Source organism: Melospiza melodia, chromosome 17, assembly GCF_035770615.1.
Source record: "Melospiza melodia melodia isolate bMelMel2 chromosome 17, bMelMel2.pri, whole genome shotgun sequence".
Classification (NCBI taxonomy): Eukaryota; Metazoa; Chordata; class Aves; order Passeriformes; family Passerellidae; genus Melospiza; species Melospiza melodia.
Window position 1 is genome coordinate 16,843,628 of NC_086210.1, and position 20,080 is coordinate 16,863,707.

At 47.0% G+C, this 20,080-nt stretch overlaps 1 protein-coding gene across 1 annotated transcript; it reads left to right on the forward strand.

Annotated features, from left to right (window-relative positions):
- The first annotated feature begins 343 nt into the window (after positions 1-343).
- LOC134426017 (uncharacterized protein K02A2.6-like) lies at positions 344-2,945 on the forward strand. Its single transcript, XM_063171016.1, has 2 exons — positions 344-826; positions 1,374-2,945. The coding sequence occupies exon 2, from the start codon at positions 1,665-1,667 to the stop codon at positions 2,682-2,684; it is 1,020 nt and encodes a 339-aa protein (XP_063027086.1). The 5' UTR covers positions 344-826; positions 1,374-1,664; the 3' UTR covers positions 2,685-2,945.
- The last annotated feature ends 17,135 nt before the right edge of the window (positions 2,946-20,080 follow it).

The window sequence follows — 20,080 nt, forward strand, 5'->3', positions numbered from 1 at the left end:
GGGGGCTGAAGCCCTAAAGCAGATAGCCTTCTGGAAGTAATGGGTTAAAACATGGAATGTGAGGCCTGTAAAGCAGGGCCTAGCACTAGAACACACGGAGAAAGCACAGCACTAGGAAAACAGAGTAACAAATTAGATAAGGGGTAGAGCATCATGACAGGGGAAGAGATAGGTATGGGAGAAACTAATGGACTAAGCAGGTTTAGAGCCAGCAATGTCGAAACGATCCTAAGGGTTTTGCCAAACCACGGGATCTAAGCCAAACACACCAGGAATTGACCAAATTAGGAAATGAGTTCAAAAGTTTAAAGAGGAAGACTCATCGGAAAGACCCCGTCTATGATGAAGGCAACAGGAACGACCACCTGAAAATTCCCCAAAAGAGATGTCTCCACCTGCGCTCCGCCCACGCTCCGCCTACACCACGCCCCATATGAATATGCATGATTATGTACCTGATCTGATGTAATCCTATACCCAAAATTGTATATAAGGCTTGCTTTTGCTATGTGAACTCAGAAATCCATTTTGTGATTTCTCCGACGCGTCGCAAATAAAATACCTCCTGCTTAATTGACTTAAGTTGAGTCTGATTAGGCAGTCACTCTGCCTGTTTGGGGCAAAATTCGGCATCATTTCTGGCGAGCCAGGCAGGAGGTATGGCACCAGACAGGAGATCCAGGACTTGAGGGGTCCTCCCCGAGCCGGGTCCGGGGTCGGGACCCTCGGGCGCCCCTGACTAACGTTTGTCAGAAGAGACTCCCCGCCCCGGACCAGTGCTCTCGGTGGACGAAGAGTACCCTGCATCTCCTGCTCCAATTCAGAGGTATTTAAATTCTTTATTGGTTTTAGAATAAAGCGCTTTTATTGGGAAACGGGGGTCAGACGTGACCGCCGGAAGGGAAAGCTGGGGGACGCCCCAGTAAAGAATCCCAGGTTTGCTAGCATTGGTTTGCTAGCATTGGTTTGCTAGCATTGGTTTGCTAGCATTGGTTTTGCTAGTATTGGTTAGCTAGCATTGGTTGGCTAGCATTGGTTTTGCTGGGGTTAAAAATCCCAGCTTCGGTTAAAAAAAAAAAAAAAAAAAAAAAAAAAAAGAAAAGAAAAAAAAATAAAGCAAGGAAAAGAGAAAACGCAGGTTAAAGTCCTGCTGGAAGGAGTATTTGTTTATCTTGGTATCTTTGGTCTGTTTTTTTTACTGTGTGAGTAACTGTTTTCAATATTGTATTTAATGTTATAATACTGTGGATTAAGGGTTGAAAACTAAGATTGCTTTTTGAGAGGTCTGTCAGCCGGTGATCCTTTTGCGTCTGTTCTATATGTCCGTTGTAAAATCTTATAGGGGACGCTTTTATTACTTTCTATGTAAACAGATTGGAAATGTATGTGCATGAACTTGGGAACCCGGTATTTCACGGTCTATCGGCGACCTCTTGTGACCAAACCCGGTAAAACAGCCTGTTCTGACATAAGACCATAAGGTAGGAACCTCTCACCGTACGGGTGTGTGTGTGGAGTGAGTGAGACGCAGCATCGCTGCAAAACGAGAATGGAGTCCCGATCCACATTTCCTGGACGAAGCGAATGGAAATTGTGTGAATGAAGTGTTAAGGTATATTGGCATATGGTACTTGTGGAAAAGAGCACGAATACAGAGAATAGCCATGGGAAGCCAACAGAGTAAAGATATAAATATGAAAACCCCTTTAGGATGTATCCTAAGACACTGGAAGGACCTGGGAGGGATTCCAGGGGGAAACATAAGTAAAAAGACACTTTTAAAGTATTGTACACAATGGTGGCCCCTGTACCGTCTTGATGACGGAGAAAAATGGCCACCAGAGGGAACAACTAATTATAACACTATTTTGCAACTAATACTCCTCCTCCGCCGGCTCAATAAATGGGATGAAATAATGTACGCAGACATGTTCTTCACCCTAAGGAATAAACCTGAGTGGCAAAAAGAATGTGAAATTAACGTAGCCCCTCAGGATCCCCTAGTACTAGCCCTGGAAAGGGATAAGAAGGGTCCAAAGCCCAAGGAACGTTGCTGTGATGCATGTAGTGGAAATGAGAAAAAGAAGGGTGTGGAACCTACCTGCTTTTATTGTCATAAAAAGGGGCACCTGCAAAGAAATTGCAAAAAGAAACAGCAAGATGAGAAAACTTCTCAGGAGAGTCAGAAAGGGCAAGGGTTTTGTCTAACGAAAAAGATCGAATTACACCTAGAAGAGCCCTTGATAATAAAGCTAAAAGTAGGTCCTCAGAGTGAAGAATTTGTATTTTTAGTAAATACAGGAGTTTCTCGGTCAACAGTGACAAAATTACCCCAGGGATGTGAAGTGAGTTGTGAGCAAGTTTCAGTAGTCGGAATTACAGGAGAAGCTTTCCCTGTTCCTATAATAAAAGGGGTGAAAATTGAAACAAATAACAAATTTGGAGTAAATGACTTATTGTTGGTACCAGAAGCCGAGGAGAATATGCTAGGCAGAGATCTAATAGTAGCCCTAAATTTACAGATAAAACCCTGTGAAGGAAAACTTGAAATCTATTCTTTACCTAAAGAAGATGATCTAGAAATTGATGACATGGGTTGGCTTTCAGGTGAAGTAGAAAAGTTTAGAGTGAAGGAGTCTAATCCCTTTAGTCCCTCCTGGTCAGCGCAAGCTTGTGGATTTTAAAAGGGCAAAAAGGGGGACTATTTATACAGACTCCAAACATGCTTTTAGTGTAGTACATACTTTTAGAGAAATTTAGAAGGAAAGGAGACTTATAAACACTCAAAGGAAGGGGTTAATATATGAGGGGATAGTTCATATAAAGGAACACCAGAGGGGGAAGGGATATTAAAGTCAGAGAAATAATTTGGCTAATAAAGAAACAAAAAGCAACCTTAAGAAAGAGAGAGATTGAAATCATGACCTCACAAAAAAAAAAAAAAAAAAAAAAAAAAAAAAAAAAAAAAAAAAGCAAATTACCCAGGGGTGTCTCACCTGTTAAAAGGTAAATAAGAAAGTGCTTAAGAGCCCTCCCTCTGGAGAATGCAAAACAGCCTAGCGGCTATTTCAAAAGATCCAGGTTGATTTTGTAGATTTGTTTAAAGTAGGTCGGTGGAAATATTTGTTATTTATAGTAGATCAATTAACTCAGTGGGATAAAGCACAGTTTAAACAGTACTTTTGATTAATACGGGAGCAACTTTTTCGGCTTTAAATCAGGAATTGGTACCTAAAAGTGATGGATTTATACAATTTGTGGGAGCAACAGGCCAACCAGAAAAGCCTTACTTTCTGAAACCCATTAAATACAGTATTAGGAAACAGATGAAATTCATCAGTTCTTATATTTACCAAATTCACCAAAGCCCTTATTGAGAAGAAACCTATTGGAGAACTTAAGAACCATAATAAAATTCAATAAGGACAAATTGGAATTTCAAGTAAACGAGGAACAACTGATTACAGCTCTAAGCCTAACAATCAGTTGTGTGGAACCTTTACCTGAGAATCACAATTATTACAATTTCAAGCAAATCCCGAGCGAGACTTACCCATTAGTCTGAGCTAAAACAGCTGTTAATTTAGCAGTAACCTAGAACTCGCTCTTTGGAGTTTTAAAGGAATAGAGAATAGAGAGAGAAACGGAGTAAAATGCAGACAAAAAGTCAAGGCTGATACCTAACGGGGGGGGGGGGCTGAAGTAGAAGGGGGCTCTGATGGGGAACTTGGTGAAGAAAGTTCGGATGCCATGGGAGTTACCTGGCGTGCTGCCAAGGCTTCTGGGAAAGCTGCCAAGGCCTTGGGGAAAGCTCCTTATCAGTTTCTTCTTCTTACTTCTCACTCCTTTAGCTAACAGGCCCACCGCTAGCCCCTTTCACAATCCCCCCCCTGAAATCAAATAAGCAGCACCGATTGTTGTTGAACTTAAAATTGGGGCAGAATCAGTGGTAAGAAAACAATACCCTCTGAAGATAGGAGAAAGGAGGGGATTGAGCCCATAATCAAAAGGTTTTAGAACTGGGATTATTGATAGAATGCGAATCGGATTTTAATACACCAATCCTGCCAGTAAAGAAACCTAATGGAACATATAGGCTCGTTCAGGATCTGAGGACAGTAAACGAAATAACCAAGACATTACACCTGGTGATTGCTAATCCATATACACTTTTAACTAGGCTAAAGGATAGCCTGGCTTGGTTCACCGTATTAGATTTGAAAGACGCATTCTTCTGCCTTCCCTTAGCCCCCGAGAGTCAAAGGGTTTTTGCCTTTGAGTGGGAATCAGTAGATAGGGGGAGAAAGACCCAACTTACCTGGACACGGTTGCCCCAAGGCCGGTCTAACTCGCCCACAATCTTTGGGAATCAGTTAGCCAAAGAATTAGAACAATGGGAAGGGCCACCGGGAGATGGCGCCCTCCTGCAGTACGTAGACGACCTTCTAATAGCGACAGTGACGGAGGAAGAATGCATTGAATGGACTATTTCCTTGTTGAATTTCCTGGGTTTAAGTGGATATCGAGTCTCTCAACAGAAAGCACAACTGGTGCAAAAGGAAGTGGTGTACCTGGGATACGAAATCTCCAGAGGACAGCGATCCCTGGGAGCAGCCAGGAAAGAGGCCATCTGCCAGATGCCCAAACCAGAGACGGTGAGAGACCTGCGCGCCTTTCTGGGGATGACAGGTTGGTGTCGGCTATGGATCTACCAGTATGGGATACTCGCTAAACCATTGTATGATTTGCTAAAGGAAACCAAGAATGTCCTAGTTTGGACTCCCGAGGCGGAAGGGGCCTTTAAGAGGCTGAAGCGGGAGCTGATGAGAGCACCAGCCTTAGGTCTCCCAGATGTGTCGAAACCATTCTGGCTATTTTCCCATGAGCGGCAAGGGATGGCCCTAGGAGTACTAGCACAGCAGCTGGGACCACACAAGAGAGCTGTGGTCTACTTCTCCAAGCGATTGGATGAAGTAAGTAAAGGTGATAATTAACATAGAAGAGGCCAGGAAGCTTACGCTGGGCCAAAAGGTGACTGTATTAGTATCCTACACTGTGTCAGCTGTGCTGGAACAGAAAGGCAACCATTGGTTGTCGCCTTCCAGATTCTTAAAATACCAGGCCATCCTGGCTGAATCAGATGATATAACCATTCAGGTAATTAATATTGTGAACCCAGCTTCATTCTTAGAAGGAAGAGCCCCAGCAGAACCCATCGAACATGACTGCCTGGAAGCAATTGAAGCCGTCTACTCCAGTCGCCCAGATCTCAAAGAATATATGGACAGACTCTAAATATGCCTTTTCTGTTGTACATGCTCATGGAGCCATCTGGAAAGAAAGAGGACTGTTGACTACACAAGGAAAACAGTCAAACATGCAGAAGAGGTTCTGCGACTGCTGGAGGCGGTCCAACTCCCAACACAGGTGGCCATAATGCATTGCAAGGGGCATTTGAAAGGCAATACTATTCCAGAAATAGGGAATAGGAAGGCAGATACAGAAGCTAAATTGGCGGCCACAAGAAATAGGGAAGCGGAAATAGCGGCCCTAATACCAGGGGAGCTGGATATCAATATCCAGCCAGATTACCAAGAATCAGATCATAGATGGATTCAAAGGAATAAGGGCAAACTACTAGAAAATGGTTGGGGTCAATTAGAAACAGGACAGTTAGTGATACCAGGAAACGTGATGTGGCAGTTTGTGAAGGCAGAACATGAGAAGGCCCATTGGGGCCTAGATTCGCTTTACCAATATTTGCAGACCAGAATAGCAGGACCAAAATTATTTACTACTATAAAACACGTTACGTCCCAGTGTGAACGGTGTCTGAAGAACAACCCGAATACAGGAACCAAAGTACACCAAGGAGCCATAAGCTGAGGTAAATTCCCAGGTGAGGTATGGCAAATTGATTTTTCTGAACTCCCAAGAAAAGGGGGGGGTTTCAGTACTTGTTAATACCGAAAAGGGGGGTTTCGGTACTTGTTGGTATTAACTGACACATTTTCTGGGTGGCCTGAAGCATTCCCCTGTAGGACAAATAAGGAAAGAGAGGTAACTAGAGTACTGTTGAATGAAATTATTCCACGGTTTGGGGTACCGAAGAGCATTTCTTCGGATAGAGGTACACATTTCTGTGCAAAGTAGTGAGAGCAATAAGCAAAGCATTACAAATCAAATGGCAATTGCACACACCCTACCGTCCACAGGCCAGTGGGCAAGTGGAAAAGATGAATCATCTTATCAAACAACAAATTGCTAAAATATGCCAAGAGACTAATTTGCAGTGGTATCAAGCTTTGCCTATTGCTCTGCTGAGACTGAGAGTCAAGCCAAGATCGAAGGGAAAATTAGGTCCTTTTGAAATTCTATATGGTAGACCTTATGCTATGCAAGCTGTAAATGGGGATGTCATAGACCAGATCGGTAATCAATACATTTACGATTATGTAATTGCGGTGGGGAAACAGTTTGATAAGAATGCTACTGTGATGATCGAGCACCAACCTAAGCAACCTGATTGTAAATTGCATCCGTCTAACCCCGGTGATTGGGTGTATGTTAAGAATCTTTTAGGAAAAACCCCTACAAGAAAAGTAGGAAGGACCTTTCCAAGTGCTGCTGACTACCTCCACCGTGGTTCGGAGTCGACGTCCCTGGATTCCCGGTTGGCTCGTGATCCGCGGATGCACCACGCCCACGCCGGAGTGAAGGTCAAGCGGAAAGGGCTAGATGATGATAAAGAGGACTCGGAGAGGGAACTAAGGGAACGAGCTTTCGTCATTCCCTTAGAGCCTCTGCCGGGCGTTACGTTACGAGATCCCCGCTCCCAGCGGCGGCAGTTTAGCCACATTAAGATAGATGTGACCCTGATGAAACCCAACTTTGCCAAGCACATTGTGTGGGACTAACTGGATTTCTTTGCAGAGGTTGTGATACTAGACCTCCAATGTTATGAGTGTAGCTACAAAGAAGCTAGGGAGTTGTTTGAAGCTTCCGAACAAATTGTATTAAGGTACACCGCTGGTTACCAAATTAGATCCTTAGAGATTTAGACACTAAACAAAAAAAAAAAAAAAACAAAAAAAAAAAAAAAAAAAAAAAAAAAAAAAAAAAGGTTATTTTACGGGTAGAACGAATTCACATCAAACAATGAGAGGCACAAAGGGTGTCTGCAACTCGAATGATTACACGGGGAAAACCATTTTCCTCCTAATTCTGTTGTTAACTATGGGCAAACCATTGACCTCATGTGCTGCTGATGTGATTGTTACCCCTGAAAGACCCGTGGTTGGGGTGATGCAGGATATGGATATTAACCTTACTTGTATTGTTATGAATAACCAGAGCAAAAGAGCTGAGAAAATCAGGGTTACCTGGGGAGGAAATGCCGCCGAAGGTAAAGTGGTGACTTATTGGAATGAGGATGAACAGCATGGAAACTCTACCTTATGTCTGAAAAAGGTAAGCCAATCAGACATGGGAAGATATTGGTGCAACGTGACAATTGGTCAGGAGCAGAAACAGGGAATGGTTAAACTAAGGGTTGTTCCTTGGAGATTTGGAAATAGACAAGATTCAGAGTCTATCGAAGTAGTCCCGTATAAACAGGTGCGGGATAAATGGGCAGGTCATCGGGGAAAAATGAACTGTGAGTTCACATTTAAACCAACTTGTACAGGAGAACATCAGGTGAAATGGTGGAAAAAGGAAAATAGAAATTGGAGATTCATTGATTCGGGTTATTGGTGGGGGAGCAAAGGACAAGGCAGAGTATGGTTAGATGTCGGGACATCGAAACAAAGCGAGGGAACATATCTTTGTTTGCTGATGTGCGGACTTGAGGGAAGCTATGGATTAAGGGTGTGGTCTAGTCGAGTGAGACGAGAGCTACAGTTCAATCGAACGGAGGAACAAGAAAATTTGATAGTAGGATTGGTGAGAGATTTTGGGAAAATGCAGAATGTAACCAAGATTACAGCCTGTCTCCCCTTGCCACAAGCTGCAGGAGAACCCATTCCATGGGGGATTATTCCAATCCCAGATCCGCCTATTATTCAAAATCTAACTCAGACATGTTACCCGCAAATCAGGGAGAAACTTAAGAAGAAGACCATGAAAGAATGGTCCACTGTACCGAAGCCTTCAGATGTGTGGCAGTGTAGAGCGAATGAAGGGAGATTCGAACCAAAGCCAGGATTATATGGAGGGTTAAATAACTATGGATGGTGTTATGACGTACAACACAAGGAGATAGATGTGAAGGTGACAGAACAGGAATGGGTATGTCAGAATTCAACTTCAACCGCTTCCTTGTGGGATAATTGGGAAACTGTTGGGGGACAGAGTTTATTAGAACACTATACCTATTTAGGGGAGGTAGAGTGGTGCGTGCAGTGGACCGGGAGTAAAAACGCCACTTCCTTTGAAGTAAGCAATTTCCAAACTTCTAGGAGAGAATGGCAAGAACTAAGGGAAGGTAGGGAGTATTGGAACTGTTCGAAGCTGATCACTTGTGATACTCCAGAAGACCAAATTAGTATAGCCCCAGTGAGAGTTTTAGTGAAATGGGGATGTGAGTGCCGTAAGCTGAACCATACAATAGCTGAGAAGACTTTCCAAACTCCTGTCCAAAAGGTATCTTGTATGACTACGACTATCCGAAGTCCAGGGAAATTGGTCTGGGTACTAGGACATGGCCAGTGGACAACCCATCTGCCGTTAGATGGACCAGTGACTCAAATTACTCTGGGGATCCCTACACTCTGTCCTTTCTGGAAGAAAGAATCTCTATATAGGCCAGATAATATTCCAGTAAAACAAGGGAAGACCAGAGTAATGAAGAAAAGGGAAGACATAGACAGATGGCATGCCCCTAGTACTGGAGTTAAACTTGGCTGGGCATTAGAATCGTTGTTTGCACCAATAGCTTCCTATCGAAACAGGGAAATGCTGTATAACCTTTTGGGCCAGACTGAACGGTTGGCTGCAGCAACTAAGAAAGGATTTAAAGATTTTAACCTACAATTGCAGGCTACCTCAAAAATGACAGTGCAGAATAGGATGACTTTGGACCTGCTGTTGTTAAAAGAGCATGGAGTTTGTGGTTACCTAAGTGGCAGAATTGACCATTGCTGCATCCATATTCCAAATGTCACCAAAGAAGTTGAAAAGGATATCTCTGAGTTGCGATGCGTGCAACAAGAGGCAGGAATTCAGAGAGATGAGTCTGAACACAATTGGATTGAGGGATTGTTTAACTCATGGGGGTTGAATATCTCGGGTTGGCTGTCGTCATTAATTCAATATGTGTTAATGTTTGGAATTGTGATTCTGTTAGTTTGGTGTTTTTACAAATGTTTGTTGAGTTTGATACAGAAAGAAGTGGTTCACACCAGGATGATTATCAAGGCTTTAACTCGACCCCGAATCGGTGATGGGGACCCCTAGTGGCACCCTATAGGATTACAACTTGACGAAAGAATTCGTAAGTTACAAGAAAAAGGGGGGAAATGAAGCCCTAAAGCAGATAGCCTTCTGGAAGTAATGGGTTAAAACATGGAATGTGAGGCCTGTAAAGCAGGGCCTAGCACTAGAACACACGGAGAAAGCACAGCACTAGGAAAACAGAGTAACAAATTAGATAAGGGGTAGAGCATCATGACAGGGGAAGAGATAGGTATGGGAGAAACTAATGGACTAAGCAGGTTTAGAGCCAGCAATGTCGAAACGATCCTAAGGGTTTTGCCAAACCACGGGATCTAAGCCAAACACACCGGGAATTGACCAAATTAGGAAATGAGTTCAAAAGTTTAAAGAGGAAGACTCATCGGAAAGACCCCGTCTATGATGAAGGCAACAGGAACGACCACCTGAAAATTCCCCAAAAGAGATGTCTCCACCTGCGCTCCGCCCACGCTCCGCCTACACCACGCCCCATATGAATATGCATGATTATGTACCTGATCTGATGTAATCCTATACCCAAAATTGTATATAAGGCTTGCTTTTGCTATGTGAACTCAGAAATCCATTTTGTGATTTCTCCGACGCGTCGCAAATAAAATACCTCCTGCTTAATTGACTTAAGTTGAGTCTGATTAGGCAGTCACTCTGCCTGTTTGGGGCAAAATTCGGCATCAGGGCTCTCAGGCAAAAACATGGGAGCAGGCACATGGATTTGCTCACACAAATTAATGCTCACACATCAATTTGCTCACCAAATTGATGATGTGGGGATCTGCTTCCCTTTCCTGTAGGGCATGTAGATAGTGCTGCTGGCTTACAGTGTCAAAAGCCTTGGTGATGTCCACAAATACAACACCCAGGGGTTTGTGTTCTCCTTCTGTCAACCAAATTATGATTTGCAGGAGTTTCAGGTTTTCAGAGCATCCCACTGCTCTTATAAAGCCTCTTGGCCTTGGGTTGAGGGGGCAAGCCTTGGTCAGTGTGGCTGTTAAAATGCTGGAGAACAGTCTTAGCAAGATCGGATCTGCATGGGTCTCCAGTTGTTAATTTCCTTTAGCCACTCCAGTTTGGTTGACTTAGGAAGCAAAACAGTCCTGCAACCCTTCACCATGTCTGGGATTTTTCCTGATGTTAACCATAAGCTGAAGATCTCCGTGGTCCAGGAGTTCTCTGGGTCCATCTTCTTGATGTCTCTTAGAGTTATCCCAAACTGGGAGCTGAGTTTTTGATCATCTCCTCCACATTTTTCTCAATTTCTTTTGCTGTAATTAATTCTCTGAAAGCACCATTGTCAGCTTTCCCATTAGTTTGGAAGTTTCCAAGGCTATCAAGTGTTCTCATATGGCTTTTAAAACTGAAAAATGTTTGTTGGGTACGATTTCACAGGACAAACAGTGTCATTCAGGATAATTTTAGCAAGTTTTCCCCTACCTAGATGGAACAGGTCCTGGACTAAAAGAAAATTACCTTTCTTAACTGCGCTTCTTTTCATCCATTTTTGAAAAGGTCCTGTTGTTCCTTTTTCCTGGGTCCCCATTTTTCCCTTATCTCTGGTTGCTATTCTTATCTGGCTGATTGATTCAAAGCATCAGAAGCACTCCTGTGCTGATTGATTGACTGTTGATTGCATCTCCTGGCCATCTAGGACGTGCTTGAATGCCTGTTAATTGTCCCAGCTGATACCATTCACTGAGGGTTCTGAGATAATGGGCCTGCAGCTGCCCCTCCCTCTGTCACTTGCTGTTTCCCAGCTGTTGTTATCCTTATCAGGGTGGTGACTCATCTTGGGATCTGTTTTCCTTCCAGCAGCTGCTCTCCCAAGCATCTGACTGCTCCCAAGATCTTTGTCCAAGTCCGTTCTCAGGCCCTCATGTGATCTCCTGGTTTGATGACTCATCCCTGTTTCTTTATCTACATCCTCAGCTGGTTTCTTGGGCAGCAATCTCCTTTTGTCCTTGCTTTGTTTAGCTGTTTTGCTTGTGATGTGTGTCCTGCAATGAGTTTATTGATGTTCTTGTTCCCCTCAAACTGAGCCTCCAATCTTATCAGTAGTTCTTCCTTCTCTTTAGTCAAGCATCTTTTGTGGGCTCCTTGGTTGGAAGTCTCTTTTGGGTGGGAAAGCAACCCTTTCCTGATTTCTAATCAATAAATGTGCCAATCTTTTGTGTTGTCCCAGAATAATTTTCATCTTGAAGTCCATGCTGCATTCCTCACATATCCACTCCCTGCCTGGAGCCATTTCTGCTGTTCCCCTGCATTTAGGAAAGTGAGAAACAATACTATGATAATTACTCTACTCTTTTTCACATTGAGCACACTGAAAGCAAACCCTCATTTTTCCATGGGTTACCCTCAGATGTTCAATTAAGCCCAACACACAGTTCACCTGGTACCCGGGTACCACAGCAAGGACAAGGTGGATTTTTTATCAGGAACAGTCACAGTAAGGATGTCTTCCAGTGTCTGTTCCCTGCAGTTCTCTGTCTGAGCTGGGGATGTCACTGGCTGGGTGTTGTTCTCTTGCTCAGCAGATGATGTTTCTGGTGTGCCCTCCATCTCCCAATTGCTGTTTCTCTTCCCGTTGTCAAGCACAAACGATTCACAGTTCCTCAGAAGGCAGGTCTTCAGTCCCACACTTGGCCGTGGTGCAAGCTGTTCATAGACCTCAGGCAGCCTGCTCAAACCCTCCCAGCTTGTGGGAAAATGAACACATTCAAAGTTATTCACTAAAAACTCTGATCTATAAAACCCCAAGTTCACCAGCGTAGCCAATCTGTGGTCGGCCAAAATGGGGGGTTCTGATGGTGAACTTTTCGGCATTAGGTCTACCCAGTTTTTAGACAAGAGGTCTACCTGCTTTTTAGAAAATAAAGACATCAAATTTCCCTTACAAAATTGAGACAAATTGTCCACTTTAAAACCCTGGGACACCAAGGCTACCTAGTCACATTTAGAGGTTTGGTTTTAAAGTGGTTCCCCATTTTATGGATCTGGATAGTAAATTTGCCACAATTTTAGGAGAGGTAGAATAAGAATGATAGTGGACCCCCAAGGACGTAGCAATCTTTTGCCCACTTTCAAACTCTGATGTTGCAGTGTGATGTTGGAATTAAATCCTAATACTCTGGAGCCAGGTTTTGGGCAAAAAGCCACACAGCTCTTACTGTAAATTTGTTTCAGGAGGATGAAATTTCAACAGGAGGATGTTGAACTTGCCATCCCCACTGCCTCTGTGCTGGGACAGAGATTGACTGGGTTACATTACATAGGGTATCCAGCAGGACCACGAGGAGGTGCAATCTCTGCAGCAATGCCCGGTTTGTAACTATACTCTCAAAAACTGCCTTAGGAGAGTCATAGTCGCTCCTGCCACTTGCCTGCATTTCATTGAATTTCTTCACTTTGTCATTCAGAGCACTGGGCAGAAATCACATTGCATCAACACCCACCTCAGGCCTTTGTGATGTTTTGTTTCAATTAAACAGTCGGATTCCCCTGGTTTGCACCAGTTCTAAGCTGGCTGCTGGGTGCCAGCCCAGGTGGGGCACAGGCCCGGGGAACGCCCCTGGTGACCTCCCCCGTGTGAACCACTCGGCCGACACCTTTTCACAGCAGTTGACAGCAGGACATGGAGCAACAGATACGGCTTGATGGTAGCCAGGTGTTCCACAGCAGCTGGGAGTCTCACAGCCAGGTACAGCTTGGCAACAGGCAGGGGCAGCTCCATAGCAGCCAGGAATGGCTCCACAGCCAGGAACCCCCTTACAGTGGCAGGGTGCTCTCCCGCCGGGGCCCGGCACTGTCTCGCCATGGCTGGGCACAGCTGTAGGGGCGCTTTCAGTCACAGCAAAGCACAGAGAGGTGGTTCCACCGCAGGCAGAGATGGCTACAGGGGCAGCCGCATGGCACAGAGGAGCTGGAATCTCACAGGGGCCGGGCACTGCTTCTGAGATCTCAGCTGGTATGGCAGGCCTGGTGGAGAGGCAGCAAACCCCGCTCCATGGCCAGGCACTGTCCTGCAGGAGCAAGGCATCTCACAGTGGTGGCAGCTGGGTGCCTTGCAGCGGCCGCAGGGGCAAAGAGCCTCCCTGCTGCTAGCAAGTGCTGCTTCTGGGGTTCCAGCTGTGGCAGCAGGGCACAGCAGAGTTGCAGAGCAGAACACCTGTTCAATGTGGCTCTGCAGCATGACCTCTCTCCACCCTCTGGATCAGCAGCAGCACTGCACTCCATTGACAACCCGCGCTGCTCTTGGCCAGTTTCAGCAGTTTCTGCCAGCAGGGCAGAACAAGGGGCAGCAGAGGGCACAGCAGCACAGCAGCCAGTGCTTTCAGGTGCCTTGGCAGCCATGGCAGGGCACAGAGGGGCTGCAGGGTGCTCATTTAACACAGCCAGGCTGCTCGGGGCGCCTCCAGCACTGAGCTCGGGGATGGCACACTCAGCTGACAGCGCCCTCTCACCCGGGGCAGCGGCACGGCCCCGGGTGACCAGGGGACATCCTGCTGGGCAAACACCTCGGCCAAGGGTGGCAGCACAGTCCTGGGGGCAGCAGGGCACTCCCTGGGCAGGTCACCCTCACCTGGGGAGGCTCCACGGCTCTGCCTGGTGGCCTCCTAGTGGGCTGTGCCTTCTGCACTCATCCTCTTCCCTCGCTCACCCAGCACAGCATCTGCTCTCCCTGCTGCCTGCCCCAGAACCCTGCTTTCACTGTTAGCCTTGGTGGAGACCTAGTGAATGCCCCAACTTTCCCCTCTTTGTGACACTGCAGCTGTGGAAGCCCCAGGTCCCTCTCTCTCTGACACCACACCAGTGGCTGCCCCAACCTTCCCCTGTCTGTGATACCACAGTGTTGGCAGCCCCAAAGTTCTCCTCTCTATGACACTGCAGAGGTGGCCAGCCAAAGTTCTGCTCTCTATGGCAGCAACACAGTGGCAGTTCCAACATTCCCCTGTCTGTGACTCCTCAACATTTGCAGCCCCAGTGTTTCCCTGTCAGTGACACCCCAATGGTGGAACCCTCAGTGTTCCCCTCTCGGTGACATGACAGCAGTGGCAATACCAATGTCCCCCTGTTAATGACACCAAAGCAATTGCAACCCCAGCATTTTCCTCTCTGTGACACGACAGAGTTGGCAGTGCCAAATACTCGCCTGTCTGTGACACCACAGCAGTGACTCCCCCAACATTCCCCTCTCTGTGATCCCACTGCATTGGCATTCCCAACATTGACTTCTCTGTGGCACCACAGCGGTGGCAGCCCCAAGATTACCCTGTCTTTGAGCCCACAAGGATGGCAGCCCCAACATTCCCCTCTCTGTGACACTACAGCAGTGGAAGCCCCAGTGTTCTCCTCTCTATGACAACACTGCACTGGCAGACCCAGTGTTCCTTTTTATGACACCACAGCAGCAGCTACCCCAACATTACCCTCTCTGTGACAGCACAGCTGTGGCAGTCCCGTTGTCCCAGTCTCTGACACCACAGCGGTTGCTGCCCAAACGTTCCCCTCTCTGTGACTCTGCAGCTGTGGCAGCAGCACCAGAACAGAAGCAGCAGCTGTGGAACAGCAGGAGTGCAGGGAAGGAGCAGAGAAGGAGCAGTGGAACAGTGGTAGATGAGCAGTGTTGGAGCAGCAGTGGAGCAGTGGTGCAGGAGCTGAGGAACCGTGCTGAAACAGCACAGCACAGCTTTTGAGCAGGAGTGGAGTGAGCATGGAAACGGCGGAACAGTGGTGGCACAGGAGCTACAGCCATGGAACAGTGGTGGCACAGGAACTACAGCCATGGAACAGTGGTGGCACTGGTGCTACAGCCATGCAATAGTGGTGGCACAGGAGCTACAGCCATGGAACGGTGGTGGCACGAGAGCTACAGCCATGGAACGGTGGTGGCACAGGAGCTACAGCCATGGAACAGTGGTGGCACAGGAGCTACAGCCATGGAACAGTGGTGGCACAGGAACTACAGCCATGGAATGGTAGTGGCACAAGAGCTACAGCCATGGAACAGTGGTGGCACAGCCCCGCAGCTGTGGAGCAGCGCCTGAGATGCCGAAGCTGTGGGACATAGAGCAGCTCCCAGCGCTGTGTCCTGCAGGAGCCAGCCCTGCACACACCAGAGTGATGCCCCTCAGGCTGAGCCAGAGCTGGGGACAGAGGCAGGAATTGCTGCTGGCTGTGCAAGGCGTGGATCGAGTGCATTTAATGGTGACCTGGGGATTTGATCCTGCTCATTGTGGCTGCTTTTCTGCTGTTGGAACCATTCCAGTTCATCTGAAGTCATGAACCTCAGCAGAAACTTGGGACAAAAGGAATCAAAGCGCCTTCAGTCCTGCTGTCTTAGTTTGGAAAGACAGGAGTCTACTAAGGAAGGCAGGAGCCTCCCATGAAATGGAGTATGTAAACCTCCCTGCCTCCAAATTGCTATAAATTTTAAACTAAGGGGCTCTCAGGCAAAAAATATGGGAGCAGGAAATAACAGTTATTTCATAGGGAAGAAAATAAAAGGATAAAATAAACAATGCAGTAAACTAAAACAACTACGGCAGAGTCACAACACAACCTGACACTCTGTTTATTACAGCGACCTGATGAGGTCTTCAGGGTGAGAGAAGTGGACGAGAATCTTGGTTCATGACCAGAAGGCTGGATTTATTGATATATGATATATAATACATTATAACTATACTAAAAAGAGTAAAGAGAGAAGTTGCAGAGGCTGCTAAGCTAAGAATAGAATAGGAAAGAAGAATAACAAAGTTCTGTGTCCAGCAGAAAGCAAGGACAAACTCTCCTGTGAGTGGTCAGCAAATCCAAACACTCACAGAAGACCAATCACCGCTGCACCTGTTGCATTCCACACCAGCCGATAACAATTGTTTACATTCTTCTTCTGGGGCTTCAGCTTCCCAGAAGATGATCAAATCCCAAAGAAAGGATTTCCATGAAAAAATGCCTGCGACACTGTTGGTCAGGGTGTTGGTAGCAATCCAATTGGAAATGTGGCTGCAGTCCTCCAGGAGTGGCAGGTGTGGTTCTGTTAGAGCAGGGGCTCCTGTAGAAAAGGGTGTAGTCTTTCTCTGAGGATCCAGTGGAAGAAGAGGCAGCTGCTGTTCCTCTGGGAAATCCAGGGGAGAAGCTGTGCTGCTATTCCAGAATCTCCAGGTTCTATCTGGCTAGAATGCTTGGCTCTTCCCTCTGGGTGGAGCATCTCCCAATGGGATGGTGTAGTTCTTATCAGCCATGCAGTGACATTCAATAGCCTGTTATCACCAGATGTCCCCCCAGGAGGGAGGAGTGGTTGTGGAAGAGATAAGGAAAACTGCCATACAGATGGCAAATAAAATCCATCTTGCCTTGCAATCTGGGACACCTGCAGAGAAACACATCTTGGTAGAAGTTGAATGATTTCTGATTTGGGAACTGAAGTGGGTCAATTATTGGCCTGTCGTTTGTTCTCATCCAGAAAGATGTTCCAAAGTACTGCAATTTGGCATTAAAAACCAGGAACGTGCCTCCTCATCTGGATATTGCCCATGGACTACACAGCTATTTGTGGTCAATATGGTAAGAAAACAACTGGAAATCTTTTCCTGATTTCCCTCTCTCTTCCAGTCTCTGGGATTAGGCCTCCAACAGTCCTTGCAGGTCTTCTTTCCATAATCTGCTCCTCTGGAGTTGGGATGGGACAAATCAGCAGTGGGAAGAGGGAGGACAATGGACCATTACAACTGCAAACTCTGGCTTTTATAGTCTCTGGATTCCAGTGCTTAGAAACTGTCATGTTTTCAACTGTCTGAACAAATCCCACATTTGTCACTTTTTCCCCGGCAGAAAACCTTCCTTTGGCCCTGTTTAGGAACTGACCCTGGGAAACACCTCATTCCAGACGCGTTTTTGTTGGTTTTGCCAAGAGATGACAAGAAAATCAGCACAAGGGGCAGTGATGAGAGAAAGGGAAGAAACAATTCCTGTCTTTTCTCTTCCTTGTGGGAATTCTCCTCTAGAGGTTGTGCTCCAGCCAGAGACTTCCCAGGCCAAGGGCTGAGGGAAGCTATTCAGCTGAGGCAGCTGAGGCATCTCCCCCCTGGTCTGTAGCCCTGGAGCTGGGAGGGGACACGGGTACCCCCCTTGCACCGCCTGGAATGGGGGATTCCTCCTGCCTCTGCCAGGCACTCCTGATCCTGGCTTTAGCCCTGGCCTGGCTGCTCCTGCTCTGAGCTCCCTGCCATGGGCATTGCTGGTGCTGGAGGGCAGGAGGGAGGGATTCAGTGCAAACCTGGGAGGTGCCAGTGGGCTCAGAGATGTGTGGAGGTGACAGTGACAGAGTGACACAGGGAGGTGCAGAGGGACACAGGGACAAGACAACACCCCAGGGAAAACCTCTTGGAAATTTGGGGGACTTTGAGTGTAAAATACACATGAACATAGACACAAAGACACAGAATACTGCAAAGCATTTCCCAGCTGTCTTAGGTTGGACATGGGGCGTGTATTCTATTCCTATCTGATGGGGCAGTTACCTTCTGTGAATTGGGCAGTTTTCTTTATCTCTTCCACAACCCATCCTCCCTCCCAGGAGATATCTTCTGTTAATGGGCCATTGAGTGCCACTGCATGACTGATAAAATTCCATCATCCCATTGTGAGAAGCTCCGCCCAGAGGGAGGAGCCAAGCATTCCTACCTGGATATAATCAGAGGGCTGGAAGACCAGAGTCAGCCTTTTCCACTGGATTCCCGGAGGAAGACCAGGCCCAACACCACCACCACTGGATCTTCAGAGGAAAACTCCACCCTCCTACAGGATCCCTGCTTCAACAGAGCCACACCTGTCACTGCAGGAGGAATACAGCCACCGTTTATTGGGACTGCCACCGCCACCGTAACCCATAAGGTGTCAGGTCGTATTCTAAATCTGTCAATATTTTTTCTTCGTATTATTGCGTTTATATTATTACTATTGCGTTAATTTTCCTGCTAAATAACTGTTATTCCCATTCCCATATCTGTTGCCTTAGAGCCCCATAATTTCAAAATTATAACAGTTCGGAGGGAGGTTGTTTACGTTTTCCACTTCAAGGGAGGCTCCTGCCTTCCTTAGCAGACACCTGCTGAGACAATGCCCCTGGATACCCAGGCGGGTGAGGAGGAAGTCAGTGTCCCTGTCCTGTTCCCCCTCTCTCCTGCTCCATCTCTCAGCCTAACAGAGCCCCCGGCTGCAGGACAACCCCACTGCCCATGCCGTCCTGCCGGGGAAGCACTGGGGAGATCTCCTTCCCCTTCCCTCTGGTACACAGGCACATCTCCTCCTCTCTTTGTCCTTCCTCCCCCAGAGCAGGAGCTGCGGATGGAGACCTGGAAGGAAAAATCCCCACAGCAGAACCTCATGGAAGAGGCTGTTTTGAGCAGCTCCATGGCACAAGAATCCAACAGAGAGGAAAAGTCACAGAGATCCCTCAGGAGGAGGGGCTCCAAACCCAGCCCAGGGTGCTCTGAGGAGGAAAGACCCACCCTGGGCCAGGAAGGTGGACAGAGCTTCAGCCAGGGCTCAGAGCTGGTGGTGCATGAGCAGCTTCACGATGGGGAGAAGCCCTACAAGTGCTTGGAGTGTGGGAAGAGCTTCAGCCGGAGCAGCACCCTGATCCGCCACCAGATGATCCACACCGGGCAATGGCCCTACGAGTGTGAGGAATGTGGGAAGGGCTTCAGCTGCAGCTCAGAACTCATCAGGCACCAACGCATCCACACTGGGGAGAGGCCCTACAAATGTCCCCAGTGTGGGAAGAGATTTCGGATCAGCTCCAATCTCATCCTGCATGAGCGGATTCACACTGAGGAGAGGCCCTTCCGCTGCCCTGACTGCGGGAAGGGATTCCGACGTAACTCCCACCTCATCAACCACCAGCGCATCCACAGCGGGGAGAGGCCCTACGAGTGTCCCCAGTGTGGGAAGAGCTTCTCACACAGCTCTACCTTGACCCGACACCAACGCAGGCACCGGTAAGGGAAGCCCTGTGTGTGCTCCAACTGCAGGAGGAGCTTTGTGCACTGGTGCAGCTTCATCCCCATGGGAGGACCCACATTGTTCAGAACACTGGTGACCCACATTCCCAGTGATCCATGTTAGGAGGACACCTGGCTGGTTATCCTTTTGGTCCTAATTTTCTTCTGATTTGTCTTTATCACTTAAAACCACTTAAAATAGGACTAAAATGAAAGTAATTGATCAAGGATGTCTAAAGTCCCAGCATTTAACAGGTATTTGAGGTGGAATTTATGGTTTGTGAACACTTGTTCTGTAGGATTTGTGGGTTCTTGGGGGATTTCAGCAAGTGTTCTCCATATCTTTGCACTCCAGAATTCCAGATAGATTGGTCTGTCACCTCAAAACAATTCAATCCCATTGAAAACACCTCCATTTTACCCCAAAATTGACCAATCCATGTCAAAATGCCTTATTCCCACCTAAGAAAAACTCAGTCCATGACAAATCTACTTGATTCCACAATGTCCAGGGTGAGATGGGGTTGGAAGGAGATTGGGAGAAGTAGCATCCAAATTTGAGGGTGTGGGATTGAGATTGTGTGGGGCTGGATGTGTGGCCTGTATTT